Genomic DNA, 16,560 nt, shown 5'->3' on the forward strand with positions numbered 1-16,560 from the left:
CATTTCACTTTTCTTATATGCTGTGCAAAAAAGCAACTTTTTTATCCATGTATCTTTCTGTTTTATCAGAAATTAGTCCCACAACGGGGAAATGTATCTTGTCACAGCAAAAGAACATATGAAGTAAAAAGGCAATAAACAATAATTAAATAGAATAAAAAATAATATAAGTACCAAGTGGTTGATGGAAAATAAAGTGAATATTGCACATCCATCCATCCATCCATCGTCTACCGCTTATCCGGGGTCGGGTCGCGGGGGCAGCAGCTCCAGTAAGGAACCCCAATCTTCCCTTCTCCGGGCCACATCCTCCAGCTCCGACTGGGGGATCCCGAGGCGTTCCCAGTGAGGAGATATAATCTCTCACCGAGTCCTGAGTCTTACCCGGGGTCTCCTCCCAGCTGGACGTGCCTGGAACACCTCCCTAGGGAGGCGCCCAGGTGGCATCCTTACTAGATGCTCCTTTCAACGTAAAGGAGCAGCGGCTCTACTCCGAGTCTCTCACGGATGGCTGAGCTTCTCACCCTATCTCTAAGGGAGACGCCACCCGTCTGAGAAAACCCATTTCGGCCGCTTGTACCCGTGATCTCGTTCTTTCGGTCATGACCCAGCCTTCATGACCATAGGTGAGGGTAGGAACGAAGATCGACCGGTAGATCGAGAGCGTTGCCTTCTGGCTCAGCTCTCTTTTCGTCACAACGGTGCGGTAAAGTGACTGTAATACCGCCCCCGCTGCTCCAATTCTCTGGCCAATCTCAAGACAACAACAAGACCCCGAGGTACTTGAACTCCTTCACTTGGGGTAATGGCTCATTCCCTACCCGGAGTAGGCAATCCACCGGTTTCCTGCTGAGAGCCATGGCCTCAGATTTGGAGGTGCTGATCCTCATCCCAACCGCTTCACACTAGGCTGCGAACCGATCCAGTGACTGTTGAAGGTCACAGACCGATGATGTCATAAGGACCTGCAAAGAACAGCGATGAGATCTTCATGCCACCGAACTGCAACCCCTCTCCTCCACGACTACACCTCGATATCCTGTCCATGAAAATCACGAACAGGATTGGTGATAAAGTGCAGCCCTGGTGGAGGCCAACATTCACCGACTTACTGCCGAGTATCCTGACACAACTCTCGCTTTGGGCGTACAGGGATTGGATGGCCCTCAGAAGTGACCCCATACTCCCGCAGCACCTCCGACAGTATCACCCCAGGACGGAATCCGCATTGTTCCTCTTCAATCCGAGGTTCGACTACCGGCCGAACCCTCCTTTTCAGTACCTTGGAGTAGACTTTACCAGGGAGGCTGAGAAGTGTGATAGTTGGCACACACTCTCTGGTCCCCCTTGTTAAATAGGGGAACCACCACCCCGGTCTGCCACCCCCTAGGCACTGTCCCAGACTTTCACACAATGTTGACGAGACGTGTCAACCAAGACAGCCCCTCAACACCCAAAGCCTTCAGCATTTCTGGACGGATCTCATCAACCCCTACGGCTTTGCCACTGTGGAGTTGTTTGACTACCTCAGTGATTTCCGTCAGGGAAATTGACGATGATCCCCATCAGCTCTGCCTCTACCATAGAGGGCAACTAGGCACACTGGCCTTTTACTTCCTCAAATAAATAATCTATAGATATATATCTATATATAGATATATATCTATATATCTATATATAGATATATATCTATATATCTATATATCTATATATAGATATATATCTATATATCTATATATAGATATATATCTATATATAGATATATCTATATATCTATATATCTATATATAGATATATATCTATATATAGATATATAGATATATCTATATATCTATATATATATATATATAGATATATAGATATATAGATATATATCTATATAGATATATAGATATATAGATATATAGATATATATAGATATATAGATATATATCTATATATATATAGATATATAGATATATATAGATATATAGATATATATCTATATATCTATATATAAATAAATAAATGGACGATAAACCCAATCTCAAAAAATTAAAGAGCTACTTTTATGACAGTTGGGCGGTTTGAGGATATTTGGTTACTTGGAAAACCAAAACAACTCCCTAAAAGAAGCTAAAAAAGAAGCTAGAAGGTGGGCAAACCTCATGAGGCAGTGGACACTTGTCGCTGTATGAACTTGAAGATCTGTGTTTCACCTCGATGAGACTCATGTTCTTAGGTCAAATCTGAAACCTTTGCTAAAAGTTAATTGTTTACCCGAGTGTCGCTGCCACTCCACTCACATTTTGTCGAGTGCTGTAATCTGCCTGCTGGTGTAACAACAGACTCAGTAAAATGAGACTCATCAGAACGTCTGCATGTCTCCCAGAGCCCCTGACACAAACACACACTTAGAGCAGGCGGCGTGTATTACTTATAATTTAATCAGGCTGGAACAGCGTCCGGGCTGCGGGAGGCTCTGATAACAGCGGCGTGGAATGGCTCCTCTGAGAGCTCGTCATGTGGACTCAGGACGTCTCTTTTGTTGGGGGGGAATGAGGGCTGATAAGCAGGGCACCAAAAATCACCCATGGAGAATGAGGGTTTGGGTGGGGGTGCAGAGCAAGACAAAGGCTGTTAAATTTAAAGGCTCCAACTCCAACCCTGTAAAGAGACCGTCTCTCTCTCACTCGGTTTCTTTATCACTCCGACTTCATGTTTGCTTTGTTAAAGCAGTGTTAAAGTAAGACTGTAACTCTGACCGTTAACCTGCGTCCTGTACCCGAGCTGTGTTTGTATCTGATGTGTCTAGATAACATTTACAAACGCTTCTAAAATGCATCCCTGAGATACTGAACACTGAAATTCAGTTTCGCTCTCGCTTGCTAAACAGAGGTCAGAACACACACTGCTGCCTCGTCTAATATTTACATGGAGGCAGACAAAGACTTTATCAAAGACAACTTTCTTGGACGCTGTCGATGCGTTTGGCTCCTTCCAGCCTGCAGATTGTGAAACTGGCATTATGCAGCAGCTAACGTTTATTTTTGTGTTTGAGAGTTGACCACACTGGAAACCTTTTCTATGTGCAAAATGACTTTGTGCACAAGGTCATCGTCGCCCAAAACTACATCCACACAACTCTCAAAACGCCACCATTACCCCGGCTCACGGTCACAAACCACAGACCCTGCACTCCCTGTGAAGTCAGTCCTACACTTAAGTAGCCCGGCTGCCTACAGCGCCACTCATTGGCCAGCATTGAGATGTCTCCAACATCTTCGTTTTGGCAGCGACTCAACCGTAAGTCAGCCTGTGACCTGCGTCTACCCACAACACCCTTGGGTTTGCAGGGAGGTGTAGAGACGCATCATTCCTACCCTGCCACCTGTTGCAAACTGTGCACATTTAACCAACACAGTTAATGTTCTGTCTTTGCAGCTCGTACATGTTCTCACACCGCTGATCCTCGATGCATCTGTCGTGCATTGGTACCTGGAACTTCTGCCTTTTTGCCCTGAAAATCTGATTCCAGTTATCAAATATTGTTAATATTAAGTGTGAAGACGCCGCACTGGTTTCTGTCCTGACTGCCGTTGTGCTTTTCGGCAGATTGAAATGCGAGTCTAGCCTCATCTCTGTAAATAAACCTCAGTCTGACCACCTGGATTATATTTTCACCGCTGCACAGGTGACAAAACGTCGCTACAGGTTTCACACCGTCCTTCCTCCAACACATGCGGTCATGAAACAACTTCCTGTTACCTGCCCCGTGCAGCGCCACCTTTGCGCCCGGCGGCTTCTTAACAACCAGTCAGTAGATTGATTTGTCTGAATGTTTGAATTACAGGATATTTGACATGAAAACATCTTAAATGCTCACATACAGCGTAGCGTAGTTAAAGCCTCCTTACTGTAAATGTTTTCATGCTCTAACGTGTTTGTGTGTGTCTGTGCAGGGAGAACGAGGTCCTGAAGGTCCAGTTGAAGAAGTATGTGGGGGCGGTACAGATGCTGAAGAGAGAGGGGAGCCAAGGCAATGATGGTAAAACACACACTCACACACACACTCTGCTTCATTATGACCTGATATTAGATTTCATATCTGTGTCCCAGTCCATCTATTTTGCTCTCAAACAGAAACGCTTGATGAAAAATAAGGTCAATCAGTTTCCCCCACATCCCAGATCAGTTGTGATGCATTTCTCAGACGCTCTCTTCCCCGTTCACGCCGTGAATCACCTTCTCTCACTCCTAAATTCATATTATTCATTTATTTTTGGGTGGATTTACTGACTTTGGCTTTGTGTTGCCGGGGGATGTAAGCGGTGCTGTGTAAAGACTGGCGAGATAAGCCCCCGCCGTATCAAAGGCAAATAAAATGAACATGGCAGATTATGGAGGGCCACATAATGGCTAATTGCATTTTGGGGGATAGAAGGGAAAACGGTTATCTGCGGCGCCCCGGAGGGTTTATGTGTTTGTGAGGTAAAGAGATGTGTAGAACTTTGTATCATCAAGTTAATGATGTTTTATTGTATTAAAGAGGTCATAAGAACAAACAGCTGTAAATCCTTTTAATAATGCAACATAAAAGCAGCATGGATTTGTGTGATAGCGTTCTTTGTTTATTCATTTAGAGGAAATACAAAATAGGAAGGAAAAATCCTGCTTATTACAATAATTACTGTTGAAAAAAACGGCAAAAACGATGCGTCAAGCGGTGCAGGAAACAAGCAGAACATCTAAAGTCGTGAACATTGAAGTTGGATGTTGGTCTGTGAGCAGTGACGTGAGGCTGGGCCTTGGGGAGAAAACTCTGTTTCACGTTATATGTGCATTTAATATCCAAATATCGCTGGATTACGGGAGAAAAAACTGCCATATTTCATTATTTTTCTCTTTCCTTAACATTGAGACATCGGGCGTTCTTGTATTCAAACAGTTACTGATGAAAGTAATCACATTACTGCCCCCACAGTGACACACACATGTCATATAAACCGACCTGCTGATGATGGATGGTAACATCAGTAATTATTTCCCGCGTTTGTTTTCTCTTCCAAATGAGTTTGGCACACGAAGGCTTTTGTTTGAACCTTGTCTGATGTTCTGACGGCTCCAAGATGCTTTGTTCCCTGATGAAGGTGAATACAACATTACTATTAATGATGGGAATAATGTCCAAAAACATGAAGTTGGCCTTTCCATTTAACTTGCAAATGCACTTCCAACCAATCTCCCAAAAAACTGGATCAGCCACCGACAAATGTATTTCAGTGTACAACCCTCCAGGTCTTAACCAGGCGCAGACCTGTGCAACTTTATCATGTTTAAAACATCACAACGGCTTCACATCTCATCCCCCTGCTTCCTGTTCCTGGCAATTACCGTGTTCAGCCTGTCAAACACGGCCGCCTGGCCCGCTGTCGCCGGGGAGCAAGGCAGGGAGGGAACGCTGATGATGGGAAATGATTGGAGGGAGAAATCCCTCACACATGAAAAGGCACATATTTTATCAGGAAATAGCCATCACCCGGCTCAACTGCTTGACAAACCCGTTCTCCTCTTATGGGTTTATTTTGCACTTTTTGTTTTTACCGCCACTCATTATTTTTTCTCGCTCATGTTGACTTTTCATTCTGCCATCATTTGTCCTCTTTCCCTCTCCTTCATCCCTCTCCTCCATCTCTCTCATCTTTCCCTCTCCTTCATCCCTCTCCTCTTTCCCTCTCCTCCATCTCTCTCATCTTTCCCTCTCCTTCATCCCTCTCCTCTTTCCCTCTCCTCCATCCCTCTCATCTTTCCCTCTCCTTCATCCCTCTCCTCTTTCCCTCTCCTTCATCCCTCTCCTCTTTCCCTCTCCTTCATTCCTCTCCTCTTTCCCCCTCCTTCATCCCTCTCCTCTTACCCTCTCCTTCATTCCTCTCCTCTTTCCCCCTCCTTCATCCCTCTCCTCTTTCCCTCTCCTTCATCCCTCTCCTCTTTCCCCCTCCTTCATCCCTCTCCTCTTTCCCTCTCCTTCATCCCTCTCCTCTTTCCCCCTCCTTCATCCCTCTCCTCTTTCCCTCTCCTTCATTCCTCTCCTCTTTCCCCCTCCTTCATCCCTCTCCTCTTTCCCTCTCCTTCAGGGCAGGAAGCCCTTTCCCCCTCCTTCATCCCCTCCTCTTCCCTCTCTTATCCCTACTCCTTCCCTCCTTATTCTCTCCTCAGGCCTCCCTCATTCCTCCCCTTTCCCTCTCCTCAGTCCCTCGGTCTCCTCTTTCAGAGGAGAGCGGGGGACTTCACTCCCTATCAGGGCTCCTTCATTCTTCCTATTTCCCTCTCCTCATCCCTCTCCTTTCACCCCTCCATCTCTCTCCTCTTTCCCTCTCTTTCATCCCTCTCCCTGCATCCTCTCCTTTCACGCCCTCCTTATCTCTCTCCTCTTTCATCCAACCTCCTTCATCCCTCCTCTTTCAACCTCCTTCATCTCTCTCCTATTTCCTCTCCTTCATCCCTCTCTTCTTTTCCCCTCCTCCATCCCTCTCTTCTTTACCCCCCGTGATCCCTCTCCTCTTCACCCTCCTTCATCTCTTTCACCCTCCTTCATCCCTCTCCTCTTGCACCCTCCTCCATCCCTCTCCTCTTTCACCCCTCCTTCATCCCTCTTGTCTTTCCCTCTCCTTCCATCCCTTGCTCCCCTCATCCCGACAGGCGTAGTAATTCCCTCTCCACAGCGGCGTCTAAATGATTTCATCCCGCTCGCCTCTGTCTTCTCCTGCTAATGATGTGCCTCGTTCCATCACACTTTGATGTTGACTACCACTGTGTGTGTGTGTGTGTGTGTGTGTGTGTGTGTGTGTGTTGGGAGTAAAGGAGGAGATGTAATGTGTGAGCAGTTTAGGGGGAGCAAAAATCTGGGGGGGGAAAACGACGAGGATGAATTTATACACAAGCGCCCCTTTTTCATGTGCTGTCAGTGAGCTTCCCTGTGATCAGCGCGCTGCCTCTTTTGAAACCCCTCCTGTCTAATGATCGTGCTGCAGACGTGATCTCTTGAACGCTCCTCAGGCGCCGTCAGCCCCACTGACATCCCACAAAAGACTGCTCTCCTTTCTACTGTTTCAGAAGAGTGATGATCATTGTTACGTGATGCCGTCTATCTCTGTTTGTGTGTGGGATTTCCCCCTCTCTACTTACAAGTTGTGTTGCAACAAATGCGACTTACCTGCTTGAGTCACTTTAGAAAATGTGTTCCTGTAGTAAACGACAGGACGTACATATACAAGTCACATTAGCTCCAGGTTGTGTGATGTCAGGTGCATGTGTGTCATTAAGAGGAGCCATTAGCCGAACCCCAGAGGACTAGTGTAACAGTGACAGTCATGTTGACTGTAAAGTGGAGTTAGTGAAGAGAAGTCTCCAGGGAGAGACAGCGAGCGGCACATGTGGAATCATCACACCCACTCTGACCCAGTTTCACACAAATGTAATAAGTCTGAACACGTTTTTCTGAACATAAATCGGTGGCCTTGAAAGAGCAGCGTACGAGTTTATTAAAAATCACTATGAAGCTTTGTGCACGCCTGCAGTGTTCGTTGTGCTGGTGCAGATGATGGGAGGGCTATCAATACAGTTAACATGCAATCTGAGCGGGATGGTGAACGCCAGTTTGTTTTTAAAGACAACAACAAGATGCATTATTTCATTCTGTCAGTCACAGATGACACCGACGCACGTGATCAGCCAGTACGCTCGGACACACAGACACCCTACTCGCCCACATCAACGATCTACAGTACTTTAACAAGATATCACCTGCACCTAAAGCTTTCTTAATATCCCTCAGTGTGTCAACGCTCCAGAAAAGCCGAAACTTCCCGCGTCTGATGTGTGCGACAGGACAGGACAGTTCGGTCATTAGGGTTTCACTGTCTGGTGAGAGCCATCAGCTGTCCATCAAATGTTGTTTATACAACTCAATATCACAAAATACTCATTTCTCTGAGGGGGCTTTACACCCTCCGTCCAAAACTCCCCATAAGTCACCCTGCGAAAGGACAAACGGAAACAACAAGCAGTTAGAATCTTGTTTTAGACACTTAGTCTGTGAGATGTTGGATACAAAGGGCCATTCACACTTTCCCGGCGCGCAGGGGGATGTCACATACAGTGATGGCTGGCTCTGCGTGTAAAGGTAATGAGAAGAAGAGGTGTGTAGTGCCGGCAGTCCTTTCACTTAAGCGTGAGAAACGGTACGAGTTAAGGACCGTGTGACTTGAGAGTGATGGAGAGTCGGGGTTAGAAACCAGGGCAGCGACCGGTGAAGAAAACGTTACTTCTCCTCTGTGGAAGCTCTTTGTCTCTGGTGACATAATGTGTGCAGGAGTTTCATCCTCCCAGTGGGAGGTTTAATGGCCGGCTGGTTGACCGGCTGCTGTTTGACTGACAGCTTTACCCGGGGGACCGATTCCCTCGGGGGGGGGGGGGGAGAGGGGGGTGAAGTCTCCAAACCCGGCGCTCCACCGCCTCCCTCCGCTGAAATCAGCCTGCCGTGCTGTATATAAAGAGGATTGCCAGCGGTGGGGTCAGGATCAGGAGGTATTCACCTGTTAAGTGCCGGCTGGGTCCACTGGAGATGGATGAGGATGTGATGCTTCTATTTCCTCAGACTCCAAAAGTGTTCATTTTGAGTCCTGACATGATTACAACATATGGAGAAATGTCTATATTTTAGGTTTTATTTGTATATTTGTTGACAGTTTATTTTCAAGCCTGTTAAATATTAAAATATTTAAAAAACGCACTTAGATCACCATTAATACAAATCCTTAAACAGTGAATCTCTCTGTTTCTTTGCTTTATGTTCTTGTAACAAATGTAAATTAGTAATCTGCATGTGTTTTGTTATAATAATCAACAGCTGCAATTTAAGATCTAATAATAATAATATCAGTTTCTTTTATGATTTATACTTTATGTGTAAATACATTCAAACGTAACCCCCCCCCTCACCTGTATCACCTGCACCAGGATTACACGCCGTCAGCTTTGATTCATTCTGCTTTTCCTTGTCACTGCGTACGTGTTTAATTCGTCCATAAATAAACCCACCGCGGACAGCAGCTTATTTATCTCCAATAAGGAAATGGATTACACGGCCATTTAAAACCCAATAAGCTTCCCTCGCTGCGCCTTGGTCCCCCCTGCTCCCTCCCGACAGCCAGTGGCCTAATGAGTGAATGAGAGACATTTGTCAGCGCCGCCTGCCCTAATAGCAGAGTGTAACTTATTCATTACACACATAGATCTGCATTCATTGTGCCTTTGTGCACCGCTTTGCCCGTGTAGGGCCTCGGGGAGGTCAGACATCCTGGTGCGAGGTGTCAGCTGTGTGTGTGTGTGTTGCTGTTTATGTGCACTGCCTTGTGCATGCATAAAAGTGTGAAGGTGTGTTAGCATGTTAATAAAAACTTTGGATGTGTGTAGTTAAATGTGTTGCGGGGCTAAAACGACAATATGCTGGTATATGTGTTACGGAGGTGGGTTTTCATTACTTGCTAACTAATGTTCGTGTGTTCGGGGGGGTTAGTGTGAGAAAAGCAGGTCACAGTGGCGAGAAAGGGTGGGGGGGGTCATTATTAAACAAAGAAGTGTGTGCGTGCACGTTCATAAACTGTATCGCTCTTAATTGTCGTTTTGTGTCCCAGTGAGTGAGTGTCGGTGAGACGACGTGTGTGTGTGTGTGTGTGTGTGTGTGTGTGTGTGTGTGTGTGTGTGTGTGTGTGTGTGTGTGTGTGTGTGTGTGTGTGTGTGTGTGTGTGTGTGTGTGTGTGTGTGTGTGTGAGGCTGAAATTAAACTGTGCATTAGCGGCTGTAGGTGGGGATGAAACTGTTGTAACTGGTGTGTAAGTGGTTTATGTTATGAAGTTTCTTTTGCGTCCCAGTAGGCCGACTGTAAAAGAGCAAATGATGAGTCATTCTCTATGTGGACCGAGGCTAATTGTGCCCACACATTCAGCCACAGACCAGAGGAGCTCACGTTGTTTAGCCTCTCAGGTCTTAGTCCAACAGATCGGGCATGTTTACCAGCTCACAGGTGTTGGGGACTTTCATTTACTCAGCAGCGGGGGGTCTCTGTGTGTGTACATATTTATATATATTGACAATTAATTCAGCAGACACTGTTTACTCACCTGGCATCACATATTGTGTGTTCCAGGTGGGGCCCAGGTGGTCACGGCCTGATTGTCGCGTAGGATTAACGCTTCTGCGGCGCCGTATCTCAACATATTCCCCGTGTGGGCGCAGCAGGCAGGGGGGGGGGGGGGGCGTGGGGCGTGGCAGACGTCATCACCTGGACGGATCGGTGTTAATAAACATTTTAATCATTTCTCTGAACGCCGGAGCCTGCTGGGTGTCATCTCGTCCGCCTCTCCCAGAGATAAATATGGAAAAGTGCGGCGGAGGAGGGAAAGCTCTCCAGTGGGGGGTGCAGATCCCTGTGTGATGCATCTTCTGGCTCTCAGGCACGCGTTTGTTTGGTTGCCTGTCACAATACTTGATATATCAAACATTGCATATGACCAAATTAAAGGTAGAGATAAACATGCTTTTCATCAAGTGCTCTCTGGATTAAATCAGTGTTAAATTAAATCAGTTTGCAAACTCTGTAGTTGTTCCACACGCTCCGGGGGGGGGGGGGGGGGAGATCTTTCTCCAACTGTCAGCTCAGAGACTTTACCATTTTTTTTTTATCAAACGAAAATCATATAATCAAATTATCGCTTCTATTAACAGTCGTACAAAAAGATAAAAGATGTGACTTTTCATTTGGTTTCTTTAGCTCAACGTGTTGCTTGTTCCTGTCAGTCTGTCGTTGCCCGTTTGCCAAGTCCAAGTTGTTTTCTGAATACATTTTGAAAGCCCCTTAAATATAAACTATGTTCCTCTAAACAGGTAAATGTAAGTGAAAGCAAAGACCGCTCGCTTGTTTCAACGATGAAATCATCTTCAAAAAGGATCAGTGAAGAGCTTATGGAGGTAGCGGTGAGGGGGGGGGGGGATTTTCAAGCTTTCTGCCGAGCTGAGGCATTGTGTGCAAAAATATATTTGAGAGCAACTCGATTTAAGGAGTACTGCTCAAATATTTGTGCTCACTCAATCCTCCTGAAGCTTTGTAATGGAGTGAGGCGTCTGTCTCTGAGACGGGATTAAGTGAAGAGAAGAGCGCGTCTGAGAAGAGAAGAGAGGGGAGGGAGGGGGGGGGGGGAACCTCCAGGTGATGCATCTGGAGGTTCACCTCCTCTCTTGCCTCGGGGTGTTTTTGAATCCGCACCGGTATACACACACACACACACACACACACACACGTGCCTCCAGGCCATTACTGTACCAGGTAGACAAAGTTGCATCCCGCCGTCCGTCCTCCAACCACACAAGGTTTACATGCGTGTGGGACTCTGTGTGTTTTGCGAGGTTATACAACTACAAAACAAGCACTTCTCTTTTTTAACATCTCCTCTTCTGTCGTCGTCGTCGTCGTCCCCCCGTCTGCCTCCCACCTCTACCTTGAGAGTGATTACATCTGATCCCAGCTCGCCTGCCTGCCTCCCAGCCAGTGTAAGAACTGGTGCTGTATTAGCAGAGAGCCAGGCCTGCCTGTCATTTACTGCATGGCTGCCCGCGCTGACGATAACTCAGCAGCACGGACTTACTTCAGCATCTTGCCGGGGCCGGAGTGAGGGCTAAACGGCGACAGAGGGGCGACATGATGGCCGCTTGTCCCGCCGGCTGTTTTACTTTAACACAGGTTTTTTGCTGCGGTGGATCTGTGATGCGGCGCAGACAGTCGGGTGTGTGTTTCACTACGTAAGGAAGGAGAGTTTGAGGTTAAGTGTGCTTTGAATCACAGAAGAGTGACTGTGCACTTGCAACAGCAGATGTATGTCGGATAACTGTGGGCAGTCCCAGCTCCCTCCTCTCACAGTTGTTGCAATGCATTCTGGGTGTGACACTGAGGCTTACAAGGATACTTTAGGAGCAATGATGTCATTGGCTTGGTTGGACCGAGGGGGATATTAATCAAAGGTGCTCTGTGACAGCAGACCAAGGCATCGTCCCACACACAGAGCTGATAATGAAATTTAGTGTTGTCCTGTCCCCTGTTAGTGTTGTCCTCTCTCACTTGTAAACATTGTGGCTCTTAAAGGGATAGTTCGGATTGTGTGAAGTGGGGTTGCATGAGGTACTTATCCATAGTCGGCGTGTTACCTGCAGTATTTTGGAGCCTTTTCAACGGGGAACTGAAGCCGCTATATATCCATTTACGCTCACTTCAAACTCACCAGACTCCATTGACAAAAACAGCAATTTTACTTTGCAGAACACAGGAGTTGCTGGTCTACCGCTGTCTCAATCGGTTAGTTAGTTTGTGTTATTTTGTAACTTCGGTGAATCCAAACTAACCCTTTAAAACACCAAAGTCACACAATAACACAAACTAACTAACCGGTCGAGGCAGCAGTAGACCAGCAACACCCGTGTTCTGTGAGGTAAAATTGCTATTTTTGTCAATGGAGTCTGGCTGCTTCCATTCCCTGTTGGAAAAGGCTGCCTGACGGCAAGGGAAAGTGGTGGAAGTATCCTAAATATAGACTGAATAAGTGCCTCCTACAACACCACTTCAAACTTATCCCTTTAAGGTGTTTACAGGAAAGTTCAGGTTATTTCTTACCTTCTTCTTTTTATCTACAAGATGCAGCTACATGTCATTTTGTTACTTGAACTTAAAAGTCTCCATATGTGTAAATTGAAATAACAGCATCAGAAAAACCTGAGCTCCTCCGCTGAATATAAAATGAACAATAAATGAACTGCAGCAGATGTTGCCAATTTTTCAAAAGTAGAGTTTGAATAAATGAATGTGGAAGATAATTTTGATGTTTATACCTTCAGACAGCTGACACCAGTCGGATCCCTGTTCTGTTAAATGTTTCTTTCTGTTGCCAGGTGGTAATTCAGAGCCGGCTAAACATCTTCAAACACTTTTCTGAAGGTATTTTGTTTTTCCTGACATCCCAATGTGCTGCTCTGACTAATTACCACAAAGTACAACGTGATCAATCATTTATTGTCAGTTTGACACATCTGGTGATCAATTTGATTCCTAGATGAGTGTCAAAACAATTTCCTCACTTGTTAAATATATGGCCTTTGATGTAGTGCTATGATCTAACGTGCTGCAGGTAATAAGAGTACGAACCACAGACGAGATGCACTCATCAGTTATATACTGCAGTGTTGCGGGCTGCCATTTTTTTTAAATCGGGGTTGAATATCAGTGGTCTGCAGTGCTTTAGCTCCGCCTCCTTGAAGCTTGGACTTTTGTTAATGGTGAAAACAAACGAGAGAGTTGAGTACCGTATTTTCCGCACTATAGAGCGCACTGGATTATAAGGCGCACTGTCAATGAATGGTCTATTTTCGATCTTTTTTCATATATAAAGCGCACCGGACAATAAAACGCATTAAGCGCTTCCTCCACTTCCGTACCATTGATTCATTAATGTTGAATTCTCTCGCAGCTGCTCTATTCCCATGTTCTACTGCGTGACTGATAGACTTGAGTTTGAAGTCCACGTCGTAAACGTGTCTCTTGACAGGTGCCATTTTGGGGTCCTTATACACACACACTGTAATATTATGGTGAAGCACAGTATGTATTACTCCGCGACGCTCCTGACTACGGTAGCCGTAATGCTGCAAGCGGTGCGGCTTTGTAGTTTACCAAAGTCGTACTAAAACATTTTGACAGAGCGCCGTGTACCACACAAAATCGCTTCGAGATCAGTAAACACAACCAGAATTAATCCACATATAAAGCGCTCCGGATTATAAAGCGCACTGTCGCTTTTTGAGAAAGTTAAAGGCTTTTAATTGCGCCTTATAGTCCGGAAAATACGGTATATTAAGAGTTTACAGCCACTGTGAGGCTAACATGCTCACAATGAGAATGCTAACATGCTAAAATGCTCACAATGAGAATGCTAACATGCTCACAATGAGAATGCTAAACATGCTCACAATGAGAATGCTAACATGCTCACAATGAGAATGCTATGCTCACAATGAGAATGCTAACATGCTGACGTTTAGCAGGTGTAAAGTTTATTATTATCATTATTTATTATTGTCTGTCTGTGTGTGTTGTGTGTGGATGATGCAATTGTACAGTGACGTAAATCCTGATTAGAACTGATTGCCATAAGTTTGAAAAGTAATACCTTAATAATCCTCCTGGTTTTCTCCAGGGTTATTTTCCAGGTGAGTTCGGACTGATGAGCTTCTGATCTTTGATCAGTGACATTACAGGCAGACAGCACGAGGGCTGCAAAGGTCAAATGCACAACGCCGTGACAAATGACTGCAATCACAGCAGCTTCAGGTTGCATGTGACAAGAAAATGACAGAGAATAAGAGCCACATGGAAAGACTTTCCAATGTGTTCTGCTCTCCAGCATCCCTGTAGTAATAATAATAATAATAATAATAACAATAATAATAATAATAATACATTTTAGTTTGGAGTGCTTTTCAAGGAACCCAAGGATGCTGCACAACACAAAGAGCATTCTTCTTGTAGTCTCAGACTGAGTCTCCAAATATGTGGGAGTAATCTGTTTTGAGTGATATGTCTCGGCTTGATTATGAGTTTTGTTTTTTTCTTCTTTGGAGCACTGCTGGGATTTGGATATGAATATTTAGAGTCTTACACAGATAACTTTCCACGCTCGTTTGGAGCCTTTTCATTTCAAACCCCATGGAGCCTTTGAGAAGCCGCCGCAACTCTCTCCTGAATAAGTGCCACCAGCAAACCAGCAAATCTCTATCTCTTTATCGCTGCCTCATAGCGTACTCCGCCCCCCCCCCCCCCCCTCGCACTGAATCACCGCTTACTCTAAGACCCCCCCCCCCCCCCCCCCCCCCATCCTACACACACACTATATTTATGTGTGTGTGTGTTTGACTAATGTCTGAGTGTTTAGCTTGTTAATGTGCTATGTGATAACAGCACAGCTCTATAAACAACTTAATCCTGCATATTATGTGCCGGGGAGCGCCGCTCTCTACTCATTCAAAGACCCGCAGGCTTCAGGGGGGAGGTGCAGGTGAGCGGGGGGGCGGACGGGGGATTTGCACTATGAAAAAAAAGTTGAACATTAAAAACATTCTTTGCTAAAAAATCAGAATATAAACCCTTGGTAAGAGGAGCTGCAGATAACTCAGCAGGGGAAGGAAGAAGCAGCGCTAACGTTAGCTACGCTAGGCTAACTGCTAACGTTAGCTACGCTAGGCTAACTAGCTCCCACGCTCCTTGTGAAAAACATACCAAACATCACCCAAATGTTGGCTGTTAAAGAAGTAGTAATTCTCACCTTCGTAGCCTCCCTATTGTCCCAGAACAAGTTTAATATCGGATGGTGTTAAGGAGAGCGGAGCACCTGAAAGATTAACACATATCAGTGTCGACACACTTTGATGGAAGCTGAACAAAAGGTTTAAAACGTCCGAAAATTCATTTATTTCTAAAGCGTCCTTTTTGATATTTCTATTCGTTGGAAATGGATCCGTCTATGAGGAGTGTAGAAGGATGAAGAGGGATCCTGCAGAGCTGCTTACTCATTTGTAGCGGTCAAATACCCGCGCAGAGGATAACGAGAGCGATCTGAAGGCCTTCGCTGCGTTTCTTCTCGTGTGTTTTTCCTCCTCTGGGACGGGAAACAAGCTCTTCCTGTCTATCCAACCAGCTGCACCACATCAGACCCAGAACACTGAGCAGCTTATTATGCAGCCGCACACGTTGGAGATGAGTCATTTACATCTCACTTATGTTATGTTGTATATCAAGGGTTGTGTAAATGCACCCGTGATGTATTGAAGATCGGGTTATCTTCTCACCTGCACCAAAAACAAGCTGAAAAACAAAGTGCAGTTGGATCGTAAACACAACATTTCCTGTCAAATCTTTAAAGTGAACAGCCGACGTTTTGTTGTTTGGACAGACGACACTGTCGCATGATTCATCTGAGCCGCTGTAATCTGATTCTGCATCGAGCGCACTGTGAATGTGATTTTTAGATAAATGTATTTTTGTTTTGGCTCACGTCTGATTATGATATTAGTTTAGATCAACGGGTTTAGAGATTTGAGATTAACTTGATCCGCAGTTTGTTTTTAGCAGGACAATAAAGTATAACGTCGGGTTCTAGTGTTCAAATCCAATTTCTGCTTTCACATCTTGCTCTCGTCTTAACATTTACACGCATACACATTTTTCAGCTTTGTAATTGCCTCACAGATATGGATAAGAGATTGATGAAGAAATAAGCATAGATATTTAAATTGTGTACAAACACTTCGGGGAGACCTCTGGGGGTTTGTTGCCTCACGATCCCTGATGATGTGGATTATTTTCAAATGCTGCCAGATTGAAAATATGGTTTTGAGAAATACACAGAGCTGCTTTGTCGCTGAGAGTTGGGTCATATCTGTCCGTCGGATATGAAGCTACAGCCGGTGGCTAATTAGCCTAGC

General features: G+C 45.3%; 1 protein-coding gene across 3 annotated transcripts in view; it reads left to right on the forward strand.

Moving 5' to 3' along the window:
• The window catches only part of snx29 (sorting nexin 29), a 55,862-nt gene that overhangs the window by 22,795 nt on the left and 16,507 nt on the right, over positions 1-16,560 (forward strand). Inside the window, exons 14-15 of one of the 3 annotated variants that reach the window (XM_029455832.1) lie at positions 3,942-4,027; positions 14,290-14,330. In XM_029455832.1, coding sequence (XP_029311692.1) covers positions 3,942-4,027; positions 14,290-14,315 — 112 coding nt within the window. In that variant the 3' untranslated portion in view covers positions 14,316-14,330. Of the gene's footprint in view, positions 1-3,941; positions 4,028-14,276; positions 14,331-16,560 lie in introns of those variants that run through there. The other 2 variants (XM_029455833.1, XR_003834111.1) reach the window with 2 other exon arrangements.

Source organism: Cottoperca gobio, chromosome 19 (genome assembly GCF_900634415.1).
Source record: "Cottoperca gobio chromosome 19, fCotGob3.1, whole genome shotgun sequence".
NCBI lineage: Eukaryota > Metazoa > Chordata > Actinopteri > Perciformes > Bovichtidae > Cottoperca > Cottoperca gobio.